General features: G+C 35.6%; 1 protein-coding gene across 1 annotated transcript in view; it reads right to left on the bottom strand.

The window, feature by feature from the left end:
• Positions 1-18,089, bottom strand: part of CCDC102B (coiled-coil domain containing 102B) — a 251,247-nt gene that overhangs the window by 184,034 nt on the left and 49,124 nt on the right. The window contains exon 4 of the mRNA XM_057700148.1: positions 11,042-11,150. Within this exon, the coding sequence (XP_057556131.1) occupies positions 11,042-11,150 (109 nt within the window). The remainder of the gene's footprint in view (positions 1-11,041; positions 11,151-18,089) is intronic.

Here is an 18,089-nt window from a genome sequence, read left to right as displayed (position 1 = left end):
CTATTAAAATATGTAAAAAAGTAAAGATTATTTTAATCAAAAGAATTATAGCAATTATGCCTTCTAATTTAATTTTAAATCAGAAACAGTTTCTGTTAGAAGCATTCTTAATCAAACAAACTGAAACACAATACGAGTTTTCACCCCTTAATTTGTCTCCTTGGAACTCTTACTTTAAGAAGAATCAAAAAGCCTCCTCACCCACTTCTCTGTGTATTTCATAATTTAACGCTGAGAATGTGATTCAAAATGAATTCGAACATTTCACACGAAACTCTCTCTCTGTCAATATTAAAATAGCACTTGAACTCATGCATATGATGCTGTTGGTAACATAATTAAGTTACTCTTGGAAACATTCCATTTTACATGATTTTTCACTAATTTGGTGACTTGAAATTTGTTAATACATTCTTACTCTTCCTTAACATATGGCATTTCGAAATCATTAGAGATTAGAGCCTGATCTGTACAATCTTTCCCATAACCAAATAGCTGACAAAATCACTTTTCTTCTTTGGGGTTTTATGCCTTTTTGTGTAAACAATGCAATGTCTAGAATCAGCAAAAGCCATCTATATATAGTGGGAAAAAAAGTCAGCACAGTGGAAAATAGGCCAAAAGAAGTCATAAACTATATATATATATATATATATATTTCATTCTATAATTGATGTTACTAACTAGGAGTACATGTAGCTCTTTCAATGCCAATTGTACAACTGGCAAAAGAGAGAAAAATCACTGAGTGCAAAGAAACCAGGACTTGCAGAGGGCAGATATGGTCAAGTTATGGCTTTTTCAGTAAAGTTGGTGCATTAAGGTTCCTTAGACAAACAGACTAACACACACACACACACACACACACACACACAAATATTCCCAAGATCTATAGTTGGCAAGCTGGAGACCAAGGAGAGCCAGTGGTGAAAGTACCAGCCTAAATTAAAAGACCTGAGAACCAGAAGCTACCACCTGAGTCCAACAGGCTCACAATTTAAGAAAAGCTGATGTCTCAGTTCAAGTCCAAAACCAGGGAAAAACCAGTGTCAGAGATCAGAGACAGTCAGGCGCAAGGAATTCCACCTTACTGGCATGAGATTCGGACGTTGTGTGCATTCGGGCCTTCAGCTGATTAGACGAGGCCCACCCACATTCGGAAGGGCAATGTGCTTTGCTCAGTCTGCTCATTCAGATGCTAATCTCATCCCCAAACACCCTCACAGACACACCAAGAATAATGTTTGACCAGATACCTGGGCACTTGGTGTTGGCCAAGCCCAGATGATCTTGAACATAAAATGATCATAACTGGTTTTGGGGATTTCCACAGGACCAGCCCCCCTCCCCAGGTGATGTTTTAGAGAAGTAGATATCAATTTAAGGGGCACAGCAGGGTAACAAGCTTCTAAAAACACAGATATGTAATCTGCACTCCAAAACAATTAATTCAAAAGCTTTCAAGAAACACCTGGACAGGTGTATTTTAAAAAATTATTTTCAGTTGAGTCTAATGGATTCTGTTAATTCAGTACAACTGCATTAAAAGATTATTTACCATTTTTTATAATATCCAGGTTATCCATGTGAGAACCCTCATGAGATTTCATCAGCACCTCTTTTTGTATATATTAGATGTTTAATGTGAATATAGAATTATATCTTCCATCAGCTTTGATCAGAACCTCAGAACTATATTACAAAGGAACATTGCCTCGTGATAATTACACATTCTAAAGTGCATTTCAAAGAATACTCTCTGTTCTCATGTGTCATCTGTGCTTTTTCAGTTCTCCCATATGATCCCTGTAAAAATACCAGCTAAAGGAGCCTTCTGTCTTTATGATTTCTTAACTCTCTTTAAAACTACTCATACCAATTAGGAAGCACCACAGCCCTGAAGATGTGTCAGTGCTGCTCTGAGTCTCTACCACATCCATAGCCCTTTCTCATCAGAGCAGCTCCACTCAGTTCCTCCCACATAACCTGCCATACTTTGACCTGTGATCCTGGACACAATCCGACACGATCCCAAGGATGCCTCATTCAAATGCTGCTGTCTCGAAGGTGGTCAGTGACTATAATACAATCTAAGACAGGAACTTATTTCAGCAGGGGGTAATAACTACATGAAAAGAGACTCAAAACCACATAAAGCCCTGCACATGGAAGTTCATAGCAGACTTATCCATAACTGCTACACCTTGGAAGCAACCAAGGTGTCCCTCAGCAGGTGGCTGGATAGACTGTGGTATATCCATTCAATGGAATATTATTTAGCACTAAAAAGAAAGGAGCTATCAAGCTGGGAAAAGACATGGAGGAAAGCATATCACTAAGTGAAAGAAGCCAACCTAAAAAGGTTGCATACTGTATGATTCCAACTATATGACATTCTGAAAAGACAAACCATGAAGCCAGTAAAATACCAGTGCTCACCAGGTGTTGGTGGGGGTGGGGCAAGGAGGATGAATAGGTGGGGCACAGAGGATTTTTAGGACAGTAAAAACACTACATATGACACCATCATGGTGGAAATCTATCATTATACATTTGTCTAAACCCGTAGAATGTACCCTTGGGTACCTTCACACTGAGAGTGAACCCTAAGGTAAATGGTGGACTTTGAGTGATTATGATGCGTCAATGTAGGTTCATCTTCGGTAAAAAATGTACCATTCCATTGAGTAATGTTGACAATTGGAAAGGCTTGTATTGTTTAGGGACAGGAGGTATACAGGAAATCTCCACGATGGAGAACGGTATAGAGGTTCCTCCAAAAATGTGATCCAGCAATCCCATTTCTGGGTATATAACCAAAATAATGGAAATCAGGATCTCTAAGAGATAATCTGCATCCTCATATTTACTGTATCATTATTCACAACAGCCAAGATACAGAAACAACCCAAATGTCCATTGACAGGTGAATGAATACAGAAAATGAGGTCTATACATACAATGGAACATCATTCAGCCTTAAAAGTAAGGAAATCCTGCCATCTGCAACAACATGGATGAACCTAGAGGAAATTATGCTAAGTGAAATAAGTCAGTAACAGAAAGACAAATATGGCATGATGCCACTTATATGAGGTGTTTCTAAAATAGTCAAATTTGCAAAAGCAAAGAATAGCATGGTAGTTACCAGGGACAAGGGATGGGGAGGGCAAAATGGGGAATTGTTTTCAAATGAATGCAAAGTTTCTGTTGTGCAAGATGAATAATTTCTAGAGATCTGTTGTACAACATAGTACTTTAGTTAATAATATGGTATCGTGTCCTTTAAAATATTGGGTTAGCCAGAAAGTTCCTTTGGTTTTTAAGTAAAAATGAGACACATTTTTCATTTTCACCAAGAACTTTATTGAAGAACGTATTCACCATTTTGTTCTACTACCTACTGCCATTTTTCAGGCTACTTCATAATTCCACCTTCCCAAAACTTTTTATCTTTTTGAGCAAAGAACTGTTCCAGGTACATTTTACAGTCTTCCAGGGAATTGAAATTTTTCCATTAAGAGAATTTTGTAAAGACCAAAATAAATGGAAATCCAAAGGTGCAATGTCTGGTGAATACGGCACATGAATCAGGACTTCCCAGCCAAGCTGTAACAGTTTTTGCCTGGTCATCAAAGAAACATGCCGTCTTGTGTTATCCTGACGGAAGATCATGTGTTTTTTTGTTGACTAATTCTGGATGCTTTTCGTCAAGTGCAGCTTTCAGTTGGTCTAATTGGGAGCAGTACTTGCTGGAATTAATCATTTGGTTTTCCCGGAAACAGCTCATAATGGAGGACTCCCTTCCAATCCCACCACATACACAACATCACCTTCTTTGGATGAAGACCAGCCTTTGGTGTGGTTGGTGGTGGATCATTTCGCTTGCCCCATGATCTCTTCCGTTTCACATTATTGTAAAGTATCCATTTTTCACCGCAATTTGTTTTAAAAACAGAACATTTTCATTACATTGCAGTATAGAATTGCATGCAGAAATATGGTCAAGAAGGTTTTCTTACTTAACTTCTGTGGAACCCAAACATCAAAGTGATTAACATAACCAAGCGGGGGCAAATGATTTTCAACCCTTGATTTGGATATTTTGAATATGTTGGCTATCTCCCGCATGGTATAACATTGATTGTTCTCAGTTAATGACTCGATTTGATTGCTGTCAACTTCAACTGATCTACTCGACCCTGGAGCCCCATCCAGTGAGAAATCTCTAGCACGAAACTTCGTGAACCACTTTTGACATGTTTGATCGGTCACAGAGCCTTCTCTACACATTGGACAAATCTTTTTTTGCATTTCAGTTGCATTTTTACCTTTATTGAAATAAAAAAGCATAATATGCCGAAAATGTTGCTTTTTTTCTTCCATCTTCAGTATTAAAATGGCTACACAAAAATTCACCAATTTTGATAAAGTTTTTTTAAAATGCACACTGATGTGGCTGCTGTCACAATACAATCTAACATAATTGTTTCAAACGAAATTAAAGACAACTAAGCACTACTAGAGCCAGCTTACAGAAAAAAAGAATGAACTTTTTAGCCAATCCAATATATTAAGAGAATAGGTCTATCCTCATGTGAAGTGTTCTTACCACAAACAAGCGCGCGCGCGCACACACACACACACACACACACACACACACACACAAACAGAAGAAAAATGCTGGAGGTGATGGATATGCTTGGTGCCTTGGTGTGATGGTGGTACTGTGGATGTGTGCATATATCATCAAAATATATACATTGTGTGCAATTTTTTGCATGTTATTTATACCTCAGTAAAGCTAAACAAAATCATTAGAAACACTTGGAATGCCCCTACCAAAAAAATGCCACCCTCAAACCCCCCCAAAATCACGTACTCCTAACTCCAGAGTCCTTGTCTTTAAATTATATATTTGAAAAAATAAAAAGGGATGTTTATAGAGTTACAAAATTATATGTAATATGTATGAAAAGAATGAGAAATTTTTAATTTATTGTTCCAGATCTTTTATATCATAGAGAGTTTGTAAACGGCACACTATACATTCCTGTTGTACAGTTGACTCTTTCACTCAGGTGTATACAATCGACACCTTTGGTGTCAGTACATGGCAGGGCTAAGATGAACAGAGTGCCTTGATCCAATCTCCTTTTCAACATGAAAACTGCTCCTGCAGGTAAAAATGCTCACACTATTTACTAAAAGGAAGATCTTTATCTCCAGAATGGTCTTAACTGAATATCCCTGTATAAGGATTTCTTACAGGCAAAGATAAAACCAGAATCTTTGGATTTATGAGGCGTGCATTGCTGGAAAGTGTCCTGTCAGCTGGAATAGAAAATAAAGATGTTTCACAGGCTGAATATTCCTCACTACATGGGGCCGTTGGCACTGTGTCACTCCCTTAGAGATCGTGTCTTTTACTTCCTTTCAACTTACTTTTATCATCATTTTCAAACTATTAATTTGTATAAATTAATTAAATATCAGCTGACTCCTTTGTACTGTATTCTACTCTTTAAAATAGTGTTGGTTAACTTGCTAAAACATCTGATTTCAACCTACCTTTTTCTTTATCGTTTTATGTTTCTACAAGTAGATTCTGAATAGTCTAATTTTCTTTCATAATACTTACAATAGCCTTCGAGTTAAGGAAGTCATCTCAGTGTTCTGAGGGTTACCTTGGCGATGTCTATAAATTATCCACTAGTAGTTCAATTAATTCTGACTTATGTAATTTAGTGCTTACGTTATTCTTAATTACGTTTGTTTAAAAAGGTCTTGAAGGCACTTATATGAGCAAAGTGGTGTCCCATAGGCTTCATTGTTCTTATACATTTATAGCATTCTAATATGGTATTTTATCAGCCTCACTCTTTGTCCTGATAAGCTAATTTATGTCTTGCAAAGAACAAGCTGAACAGATTTTCATGATGGATAGGATGTTAGGGGCGAAGGTTCACTCCAGTGCCCTGGAAAATCTAAAATCTTCAGGGATGTAGAACAGCAGCCTCATCAGGTAATAAAAGACTTGACATGTACACACTGCTATATTTAAAATAAAACGTCTTTCCATGAAAAAAAATATTAAAAAGAAATAACCAGCAAAAAAAAAAAAAAAGACAAAACTAGGATCTCAACTACTCTCCTACAGTATAGCCGTAGCCACCATTCAGGAATACAAGTACGCAGTGCTAGAGAAAGAAGCACTGGTTCTCACAAGTCATAACCGCATTTGATTGGCACTGCGTAGAAGGAAAGGAATAAAGCAGATGTGAAACATATTATCATGAAACTCACAGTTCAATGGGAAAGGCACACAGAAAGCAAACGCAAAAATAATGACACAGTTGATAAGGTCTTCCAAAATCTTGTGCATTTCTTTGAGGGAAAATAGTAAAGGAAGCTTTTCCTGGGCTAAAACCATTCATCTTTACAAAGTGACATGTAAACTGAAGTTAATGCCAAGATGTGACTGGTGGATGGGAGGTGAAAGAATTGTTGTGTGACTGTTGTAAATGAAAAAAACAGCCTGAAACAGAAAATATAAACACACACACACACACACACACACACACACATATATATATGGCAATGAGCACTCGCCTGTGAATTATAAGTGAAACAAAGTACAGCACTCCCTGGCCAGCTGGGCCCATATAAACCATTCTTACATCAGCTCGGGACCCCTCCCCCACCCCCTCACCCCCCCCATCCTGCCATTCTCTCCTGTTTCTAATATCTGGTCTGATGCAGTGTCCAGCTACATGACCTCTGAGAGCTCAGAGGCACTGACAGAAGGAGGAGGCTGGCCTCCAAACACAGGTAGGGAATGTACATGCGTCAAAAATAATTATCTGCTGGGTACTGTCTGCTGGAATCTGGGGCATTGCCTTTAGAGCAGTTGGGGTAGAAAGAGGGGTATTGTTGTCAGGCATCCACTACACTGTCAACATCTGGTGGTTTAGCCAGCTGTCTCAGATTTCAGGAAGTCACTGAAGTGTTTTTATGATTCAATTTATGTTTTGAGAACGATCACTCCGGTTGCTGGGTGGAAAAATGAATAGGTCAACAGTGCTGGGCAAGAGACCTAGAGGAGAGGACAGAGTAGGAGACAGGATGGCTCCTCCTCGGGGAGGGGGGAGGGTGGGAGCCACTGTGTGGAGGTAGAATTGATAAGATACATGAATGTTCTGGGTCATTCCTAGGGAGCATTTCCTTTAAGCCACAAAAATAGCAATATGAGACAGCTTTGTAATTAGTTTCGAGCTAACAACTGTACTAATACCTGTTTCAATTAAGTATCTTTAAGGACCCTTTCTTTACATGGGCAGAGTAACTCCCACATGACACAACCTTTTTTTTTATATACAACGTTTTTTAAAATGAAGGTATCAGTGTAGAATTTTATGTGCAGGTAACTCATAATTCTAAACTGCTATTTCCTCCAAATCAGAAAGGTGTTTTGGGGTGTTTCAGATAAGGCTTCAATGTCGGCTATTAGTAACATAAAGAAGCCCCATTGAAGTCTGTCTCTCCATAAGTATTTAATACAAATATTTTTAAAAGAACACTGTAAATTATAAACTACTATAAATGTTGTTATTACCACAAAAAGACAGAAGATTTCTAAATAAAATCCTTAAAAAATACTAGTAAAAACAAAATTTTCAAAGAAAGATTAAAAAGTTACAATTTCACTTTTTAGCTCCAGACCAATTTTAAAATGCTAGCAGTTTTCTCCACATATGGTAAAAAAAAAAAAAAAATCTTCCATTATATAAAGAATCAGTCATTTATTGTTAAAGCAAGGTGCCATACTTATTTGTAATCAATATTACTTATCTGAATATTTGATTCACTAGATCATGAGATTTCATAAAAATCATCATTACAGCACTCCTGGAATTCATAATCTAATTCCAAATCAATATTTACAAACTTGCAGAGGAAAAGCTGACTAAGTATTAAATTCAGCATGGGAACAGCATTTTGAGTATAACCATCTCTACTGCTCATTGTCTTGGCTGCATTTTAAATACCTATTAGATTTTACAATAAAATTCTCATATTTGCTCTTCTCCAAATGTCAGTGATTTAAGAATGATTTCCCTCTAAAGCACACCAGACTTTTAAATACATTTTTGAAAAATCCTGGTCTGTTAGGCACATCTGTTTCCAGCTCTAAAAATTGCTAAACTTTCCATCAGCCAGTTTTTAGCCAGGCATGTATTTGTTTGTAAGTTTCAGGCATCTAAAAAAGAATTACATGGTATTTGAAAATGTTTATAGATGAAGAGCTACAGTGAAAGGAAAGGCCATTTATCAGAAATACTGAGAAGTGGAATAAGAAAAGAGAATTCATATGAAGGTCCAGAGGATGTATCACGATAACTTTTTCTGATTGTTTATCAATTTATGGGAATTTTAAATATTTTACACTTATAATTACTGTACAATGACCTTTCTAAATGTACCATAAGATTCTTGTTCCCTTATAATCTATTATAAAACAATTAAACAAAGAATATATTAAAATTACATGTGACTAAGTATTTTAAATTGTTTAAATTTTTTTTAAACATTCCATAATGTTTTATAAAAATAAATATATGTGTATGCCACATGACTTCCAAAGGCTCTATGAATATCACAAATTCCCTTTTAGGAAGTGGAAAGAAATGTTTAAAAAATAATAACCCCCTGTAAATAATTCAAACAATATTTTTAAAAATCTCTGTTAAACTAACTTTCCATCATCTACAATAAAAACTTTTCTCATTCATTGTCACTTTTCTTCATTGTTCAAATTTGTAATTCCTCTAACTGAAACATGCATTCAAAAGTTTAAATATTTAAACACATTTTCCGCAACAATTTTGAAGTTTCCTCTGCTCCAAAAACCCCATCATTTTATCTGGTAGAGGATCACATATGTATTGATATATATTTCTGTATGGGCATCAAAATATAGACCCTGTTTGCACTATAAAGTGCTACATTGCTTTCATTTTCTCATCTATAAAGCTTTGTTAAGCCATTTAAAGTAGACATTTCCAGTTCGATACCCCAAAATATCAGCTTTGAATAGAAAACATTAAGCATTTAAAAATACAAGTATCTTTTGTAAACCAACTCAAAACCATGACTTTTTTCAAAAACAGTTGCTTCGGAAATGTTAAATTGATGTTATCAAGTCTGCACTGCCCACTAGTGGCAAGAGTCTGTAAATGCATGATTTTAATTAAACTGAAGACAAATTCTATCTTAAATAATAGTTTTCTCAATCAAATTTAGAACCCGTTGTACTGTAAGGCAAATACACACACACTCTAAGCATAATACGGTTTTTGTGTTATGAGCTATTTTTCCTGTAGAACATGAATTTACCGTCAACGTTCACACCCAGAGACATGTTCAATTAGGTACCTGTGAATATAAATATGATAAATCCGTCATAAATGCGTGTGTGTACACGCATATATTTACATACATACCCACAGTTTAGGTTGGAGACAAAACCACGCTGACAATATAACATGAATCTATAAAGCAGATATAAACAATCTAGCTCGTTAGCTTTGTTTACCCCTCACTGAGAACTGTTCCCAAACTGTCTGTGGTTCTCGCTAAAATTACCTTTCATTAATACATGATTTTTAGGCAGGAAGTATTTGCTTAAGAGCATTAGGAAACTCTTTCCCTCTTTGCATTTACTAAGTTTGTTTCCTGTACGTTTTTAATGTAGGAGGTAATTTTTCATTTCTAGCTATGGGATGGAGAGAACGCAAGGTGAGAGGAGAGAGGAAGCAGCTCCCCTCCAGCAATGCTCAGCAGTTTCCTAACGCTAAGGAACAACTTGTTTTTTGGTTTTGTTTGTTTGTTTGTTTGTTTGGCCTGTGCCACGGGGCTTGCGGGATCTTAGTTCCCCATCAGACCCGTGCGCCCTGCGGTGGAAGCGTGGAGTCTTCACCACTGGGCCGCAGGGCAGGCCCTCCCTCTTTCCGAACCTCTGCGGTCCACAGGGTTGACATCGCCTCGTGCAGACCCTGCGCGTGATGACTGCTGGGCTCTGTGAACATCAGGCCGCCTGCATCCACCCATGAGTCAGGCAAGTGCTGGCGGCTAAGGTTCCTGAACATTTCCCGTGGGGTTTCAGCACATTTGAGTCAACGACTCTACTCTTTATCACTTGCTGGAAACAAACCTGAAGCAGCACTCACATGGGATTTCATAAACAAAGAGGAATGCTGCGTCCCACTCTCTAACCAACTGTTGGAGGAGCGCTTTAGATTAAGGCACGATTACATAACAGATTTCGATATGCGGCGTCTTTAGACAGCGGTCAGCACACGTACAGTTTGCATGTGTGTGTATGTATGTAGGTAGCACACACATGAACTGAACGCTAACTCACTGGAGAGCATTTAGCGTGTCATTATTTTTGCTCAGTATTTTGCTTTGCTTTGCTTTGCTCATTATTCTATCCCACACACTTGCCTAGCCCGGTGCTTTAGGACACAGTACACACAATTAACATCATTTGAAGAGTGAATAATAACAAATCATGGAAAGTGTTCGTGACAGCATTTTATTGATGAAAATGCAAAGGAAATGTATAAAGCCTAATGGCTGATTCTGAGTAACTATAACGTCAATGTGAAAAGAACCTAAATACTCTTAAGATAAATTAATACTTTCAGACTGCCTTATAAAAGAGTAAGATAAAGTTGTTTATTATAGATGCTATGATATGATGGCATCCTAGGCTGTCCATCCCCTCACATGTGCCTGGAATGGACAGTTAGTTGTGTCATGTGGTTGATCGTTAAAAATATGTGTTATTTAGAACAAGATTTCTTATGGCTTGAATTTGACTAAGTCCACTATTGATATGTGAGTTCAAATATTCCTCTTATAGAGGGAATTCAATCTTTTAACCTCTTTTCCTCTTGTCTACTCATTCTTCTGCCCACCAGATTACACATCTGAACAGAGAAAAGTCAGCTGCTTCCTTTTCATCATGTGTCCCTACCTCTTTCAGACTTTTTGTCTTTGATTCCTTCAGTTCTTCATACTTCCACTTCCACACAGACAAAGCTGACTCCAGTCGTTCTATTTCTTTTTCCAAAGATAAGCGCATTCTAAATAGAGAATTAAAAGCAAAATAGGCTTACAATTTAAAAATAATGTTAGGAATGCTTTCAATTTTAGATTTTCTATTTTCCTAGTGTTTGATATTTGCATATGATCATTGTCATGACAGAAAACTTTTTTAAGCTTATTAAAAATTAAAAATATTGAACAAAAGTTGGTTCAATTTGACATATATGCAGAATATAGAAAAATGGTACAAATCAACCAGTTTGCAAGGCAGAAATAGAGACACAGGTGTAGAGAACAAACATATGGACACCAAGTGGGGAAAGCTGGGAGGGTTGGGAGAGAATGAAATGGGAGATTGAGATACCAAATTGTACACTCTAAATATATGCAGTTTATTGTATATTAACTGTATCTCAATAAAAGTTCCAAAAAAAATTAAAAAATTAAATTGTACAAAAAAAAAAGTTGGTTCAATTTGTTATTCTGCCAATTGGCTTTACAGTAGTTTAAACATACTTAATTTGGCTTTGCCAGTGTCAAAATAATTGACTTTCTGCCTGTTGTCTCCTGCGTTATTCATTCATTTCTCTCAATGCCTATTCATAGTTTCCTTACATAGGAGGATATATATGTTTCTAATTTTAACATGGTTTTTATCAAACTTCATATTGTGATTGTATGTGAATGAAGAATTCTTTGATATGACAGAGAATACCAAGGAGTCCACATAACAATTTAAGAAATCAATCATTTATTGGGGATATAAAAATACTTTTTAAATATTAGCAATTCTGTTTTAATAAAGCAATTTCACTGGGATTTTTAAATTATTTAAGATAACTGAAATTAATTTCTCTATTTGTGGACTTAGTGGCAGAACTTGGATTAAAATCTTTAGTCCTTTAATATCTCATCATTGATTTTTTTCCCATACCCACATGTCTATTAGAGTGAGTCATTGAAAATGAATGTTTATTTCTGGTTATAATGAGCATATTCGACCTTTGCAAATGGCCAGTCCTCATCTGTGTGGTAGATTAGGTTACTGTTAAAAATACTCATTCTCTTTCCTCTAGTTCCATGGACAGTGTTACTTTCCGCATCCCTCGATTCTAGGCGTTGACAATTAGATATTAGCCGATGTGACAGATTGCAGAAATTTGAAAAGAATTTGTGTGGTTAGGCTTCTTTTATCCCTCAGCCATCACTGTGAAAAAGAGTTTCTCCCACGAACTGCAATCCCCAAATAAACCTATGAAGCAGCTCTGAGTCCAATTTTACCAAGGAGCCAAGCCCAGCTGGTCCAGTGGAAGTCAGCTGACCTTGTATCCACCCAGGCAAAATATTTTATCTTAAGCTACTGAATTATTATTATTATTATTATTATTATATAGCTGATATAGAAAATGATACTTAAAAGGGGACGCTGCAACAAAAAAAATGAAAAATATGTAGACAATTTAGGGATCAGATGGTGGACAGGGGCTGGAAAAAAAACATAAGAAGCTAGAAAAATAATGATACATGTTATCTAGTGGGGAAAAACAAGATGAAATTGTCACTTGCTGTGCCTTGGAATATAAATTAAAAAAAAAAAAGATATTCTTATTGAAAAGAGTTATGATGACCAGATATCTAATTTGTAAAAAACCTATTTTTCTATAATATAGCAATAGTAGAAAATCTGTGGAATATAAGTCGATAAACCTGGCTAAAATACTAAAAAAAAAATGCATTTAGAGAAATAGGGTAATGGCTCATTTACTTCTTATTGTTAAGGGATAAGGTGGTTCTGCATGTTTAAAATTCCAACATAACTGGTGATTATTCTTAAATTAAAAAGTCCATGAACCAAAAAAAAAAGAGAGAGAGAGAAAATGGGCCTGACATTTCCAATTGGATGCTCGTGGGCACAATGTGGCCAAAGACTTGAAAAGTGTGCCGTTGGGCTTCCTCACTCAGAATCTGGCCACTGCTATGAGACGTACACAGCTGTGCAGGCCCACTGCTCCCAGGGGAAGATAAGAGTCAAGAATCACAACTGCATTTTCCCTGCAGAGCCCTGTCCAGATTAACCAACCTCCATTGGCTCACAGACTCCAGCTAAATACATTCTGATTGCTACATGCCTCTAAGATTCTGTGGTTGTTAGTGACAGTCTTATTGTATTTATTATTCGGTAATACACACACAGATCTATTTCGGTGATAATGTCACTAGAAAGATCTTGGGACATATTCACCGAGCTAGAAGATGCAATCCAGAATCAAAAGTGAATGCCATTTCCATATTTATAAGAAATACGAATCTTTTAGGTAGCAATAATATGAAAATAATTTAAAATAGAATTAGGCCATAAATGTATTAGTTTAATCCAATCAGTGGATAAGCAGCCCATTAAGGAGTTACATAATTATATTTGCATGAATTAAGCCATAAAATTGAAAGAGGATAATAAAAGAATTTGTTACGGCTTAACTTCACCTCAAAAGACTCAGGTTGCAAAAGACACCAGCACTATTTATAGGACTCTAATTTGGAATCCCTTATTAACACAGTATATATATTACAGTGAACAAAGAAAAAGGCTCAGTAAGGGCTTCGAACACTCCTACGGATGTCCACAGGTCCAGATTAACAACCGCAACCAAAAATTCTGATAGGTTAGTAAATTTAGCCAGCTGATGACACCCCAGTTGCTTACCATTGATACGATTGGTTGATATGATTTTTGTTCTTAGTGACTGTGTTTGGGATTTCAAGAATAGGATTAAATATAGAAATAAGGAACAAATTGCCAAATACTAACATTTTGTGTTAAATATAGGAAGAATACATAAAAGCCACTGTATATTAAAATATGTTATGTACAGTATTTGACATTCAGGTTTTAAAGTTTTGGATAATAAGGCACATTTTGAAAGAAATTGAGTATTGACTTGAACGTGTAAATTTAAGTTGAAAGAGATAATAAAGTTGTATTGCTTGTGACTTCCTTGAACTACTTAAGAATAACCATATTTACAATTTTAATTTACTAGAATTACATGAGTAGAACATGATAATGTTTTCATCAGTGAAAGGAATATCTTAAATTAATAAAATAATTTTATTAAAGGATTTTGATCAAATACATCTGTGCAATGAAGCACACATTGAGAAATTTTCTCAAAAATAATCTTGAGAATTATTTATAAATAGATTAACATAAAAATTATACTTGAAAATTTGAGAAAAAGTCTACACTTTTTTAAATTTACAAATTCAAAATTATACATTTTGAGAAATCAATGTCAGCTTTTAACATTACACTCTAATAAATCAAATGATAATGTTAGCAGAAAAGTTCATATTAACATAAAAATGATTTATAATTACTGTAAAATAAAGGTTGATCCTGAAAATTGTCATGCGAATTACTGGGGTAACTATGCCCTCAGGGATTTTATGAGAAATTCCAGAAGAACATTTCAAGTTATTAAACTTTTAGTTACATATAAATATAGATATAGTCTAAAGATATAATTATATCTAGATTACATCTAGACTAAGAATAAGTATTCAAAGCCAGTTCATGAAGCAAAAGTAATAGAATTTTGCAAAGTATATTAAAATGAATAGATAACCATTTGCATTCTTTATTTAAAGCAGATTAGTTACATTTAAAACATAGCATTATCTCTCTAAGTATGCATCTTAAATAACTGATATTTATTAGTTTAGTAAAAGAAAATTATGTATTTTATTATGCCAAATGGTACAATTTAGACAGAGAAGTGAGAGAAAGGCAATTCTTAAAAATTTATTTAATAGCAATGTGATACTTGGGTGTTTTTTAGCATAGCTTTATAAAAAAAGAAACTGTGACTGTTTCAAGCATCAGGACACAAGGACTGTGCACACAAATTTATGCAGCAGAGGGTACTCTTTAAATCCTTGATTTTCTGGCCTAATCAATTTATTCTACATTTTAGAGAGATTTTCCAAAATTAATTAATTATAATTAAATGTATAATTGAAATTTAAACTATCATCATATTATTTGAACTACAAGAAGGCAAAAAAATCCTAATTTACTCTAAAGGATATTGCATATTTTATGCACAAGATTCTTCAAAAAAATTACTAAGACAAAGCTAAGAAAAAATATAGTATTTTAATATGATGATATAAATGTTTAAAAATCAGATTGCTAAAATGTATAATATTTGCAGGATCTAAAAAATAGTGTATGAATCAAAATGGTTTTTATGAAAGGATGTGATTATATTTCTATGCAATCTTTTGATACTTTAATTATCCCATAATGATCCCATAATAAATGGGCATAAATTTTAAACATTAGACAGGAGGATTAATCAAAATTTTTTTAAGATACAAAAGTTCCTGAAACATTACTATCTGGTAATAAATATTAATCATTTTTGAACTGTATGAAATATCATTGTAAAATATCTAGTCAGTATTTTCTTAGAGGTCAATTAATGTCAATTTTTTTTGCCAGACAAAAACAATTAATTTGTAATAACATCTAGATATACATTTTTTCATTAGTATAAAATTTAGAGTATTAAATGATGACTACCAAAAATTTTTACAAGTATACTTTTAATAAGCAACATATCTGTCATTTCATGATTCCACTCCTATTTATAATTACATCTTTCAAAAGTAACATCTTTCAATGTCTTTCATTTTCAGCATCTTTCAGCATTTTCAGCGTCTTTCAGCAAATAGCCAAAGCCATAATAGTTAATTTAATTAGAAAAGAGATGACTTTAAAGAATACTGTTAAGCTCAGAGACACCTGGGAGGAGCAGAGACCAAGGCTTGGAGGCTATGCAGCCAGGAACAAGACCCATCTTGTGTCACAGAACTGTCCTATGAAGATACCACTGCCTGTTGCCTGTACACTCTTCTGATATGAATTATGTGTCTGACAAACAAATGTACTCAAAATAGCTAATTTAAGTAGAAAGAGATATTAATAGCACAAAGAATCTGTGGGAGAGCCAGTGAAGCAAATGGGGAACCTACAGAGTCAGAAATACCAAAGATAAAGCCATAGAAATCTTCCCTTTCTTCCCTTCCTTTTCTAAAGCACCTTGTTCGGGCCACCATTTAGGTACAGACATCACAGCATGATCTCAATATTCCCAACTTGAGTCATAGGATGGTGTCACCAGAGACGAGGTTACTGCTGCCTCTGAAAACAAGATACAGCTACTTCCAGTGATCTTCCCTCCCACCAGGATGGATTCTGGTGCTCTCTTCTTCTTGGAATATTAACTTCTGCTAAAACACCTAGGTGGCTACATTTGAATAGCTATTCCTATGCCAACTGTGTGCGCCCTAATTGCAAAGAAGACTGAAGTAGAGACTTACTAGTGCTTTTATAGTCTATACTGAGAGATAGACTTATTAGGTACAGGAATGCCCAAACACAAACAGATAATTTAGAGCAAAAAAAAAATTGCAAAAATACACAAAGGTTAACTTGAAATTGATTAAAGACCTTAACTTAAGACCTGTGACTTCCCTCGTGGCACAGTGGTTAAGAATATGCCTGCAAGTGCAGGGGACACAGGTTCGAGCCCTGGTCCGGGAAAATCCCACATGCTATAGGGCAACTAAGTCTGTGCTCCACAACTACTGAGCCTGCACTCTAGAGCCTGTGAGCCACAAATACTGAGCCCTTATGCCACAACTACTGAAGCCCACATGCCTAGAGCCCATGCTCTGCAACAAGAGAAGTCACTGCAATGAGAAGCCTGTGCACCACAACGAAGAGTAGCGTCTGCTGGCCCCAACTAGAGAAAGCCTGGGCAGAGCAATGAAGATCCAACACAGCTAAAAAAAAAAAACAAACAAAAAAACCCTGAAATTATAAAATACCTAGAAGAAAATATAAAAGAAAAGCTCCTGAATATTGGTATTGGCAAGGATAATTTTGATTCTACATCAAAAGCACAGGCACCAAAAAAGCAAAAATAAATAAGTGGGACTATACCAAACTAAAATGCTTCTGCACAGCAAAAGAAACAATTAACAAAATGGAAAGGCAACCTATGGAATGGAGGAATTATTTGCACACTACACATCCAGTGAGGGGTTAATATCCAAAATATATAAGGAACTCATATGACTCAATAGCAAAAACAAACAAACAACAACAGCAAACAAAAACAAGCCAATTGAAGAATGGGCAAAGGACCTGCATAGACATTTTTCCAAAGAAGACATCCAAATGGCCAACAATGAATAGGTACTCAACATCACTAGTCATCGGGCAAAAGCAAATAAAAACCATAATGTGGTATTACCTCACACCTGTCAGAATGGCAGTTATAAACAAGACAAGATTTAACAGGTGTTGGTGAATGTGATGAAAAGAATACTGCTGGTGGGAATGTAAATTGGTACAACCATTATGGGAAAAGGTACAGAGGTTCCTCAAAAAGTTAAAACCAAAACTATCATATGATCAAGCAATCCCACTTCTAGGTATGTAGCAAAAGGAAATGAAATAAACATCTCGAAGACACATCTGCACCTTGATGTCCATTGTAGCATTATTCACAATGGCCAAGATATGCTTATAGTCTACGTGTACTTCTATAAATGAACAGATAAAGCAATGGAAAAAACATTCAGCCATGAAAAGGAGTAAATTCTGCCACTTGAGACAACATGGATGAACTAGAGGACATTAAGCTAAGTGAAATAAGCCAGTAGAGACAGACAAATACCACCTGATCTCACTTATGTGTGGAATCTTAAATAGCTGAACTTAAAGACACAGAGAGGATACTGGTGGATGCTGGAGGCTGGGAGGTGGGAGATGTTGGTCAAAGGGTACAAATTTTCAGTTAAAAGATGAACGTACAGCATGGGGACAATAGTGAACAATCCTGTAGTGCATACTTGACATTTGCTGAGAGAGTAGATCTAAGTGTTCTTACTACACACAAAAATAA

This window comes from Hippopotamus amphibius, chromosome 11, assembly GCF_030028045.1.
Source record: "Hippopotamus amphibius kiboko isolate mHipAmp2 chromosome 11, mHipAmp2.hap2, whole genome shotgun sequence".
Taxonomy (NCBI): Eukaryota; Metazoa; Chordata; class Mammalia; order Artiodactyla; family Hippopotamidae; genus Hippopotamus; species Hippopotamus amphibius.
This window is presented reverse-complemented; position numbering and strand designations above follow the sequence as displayed.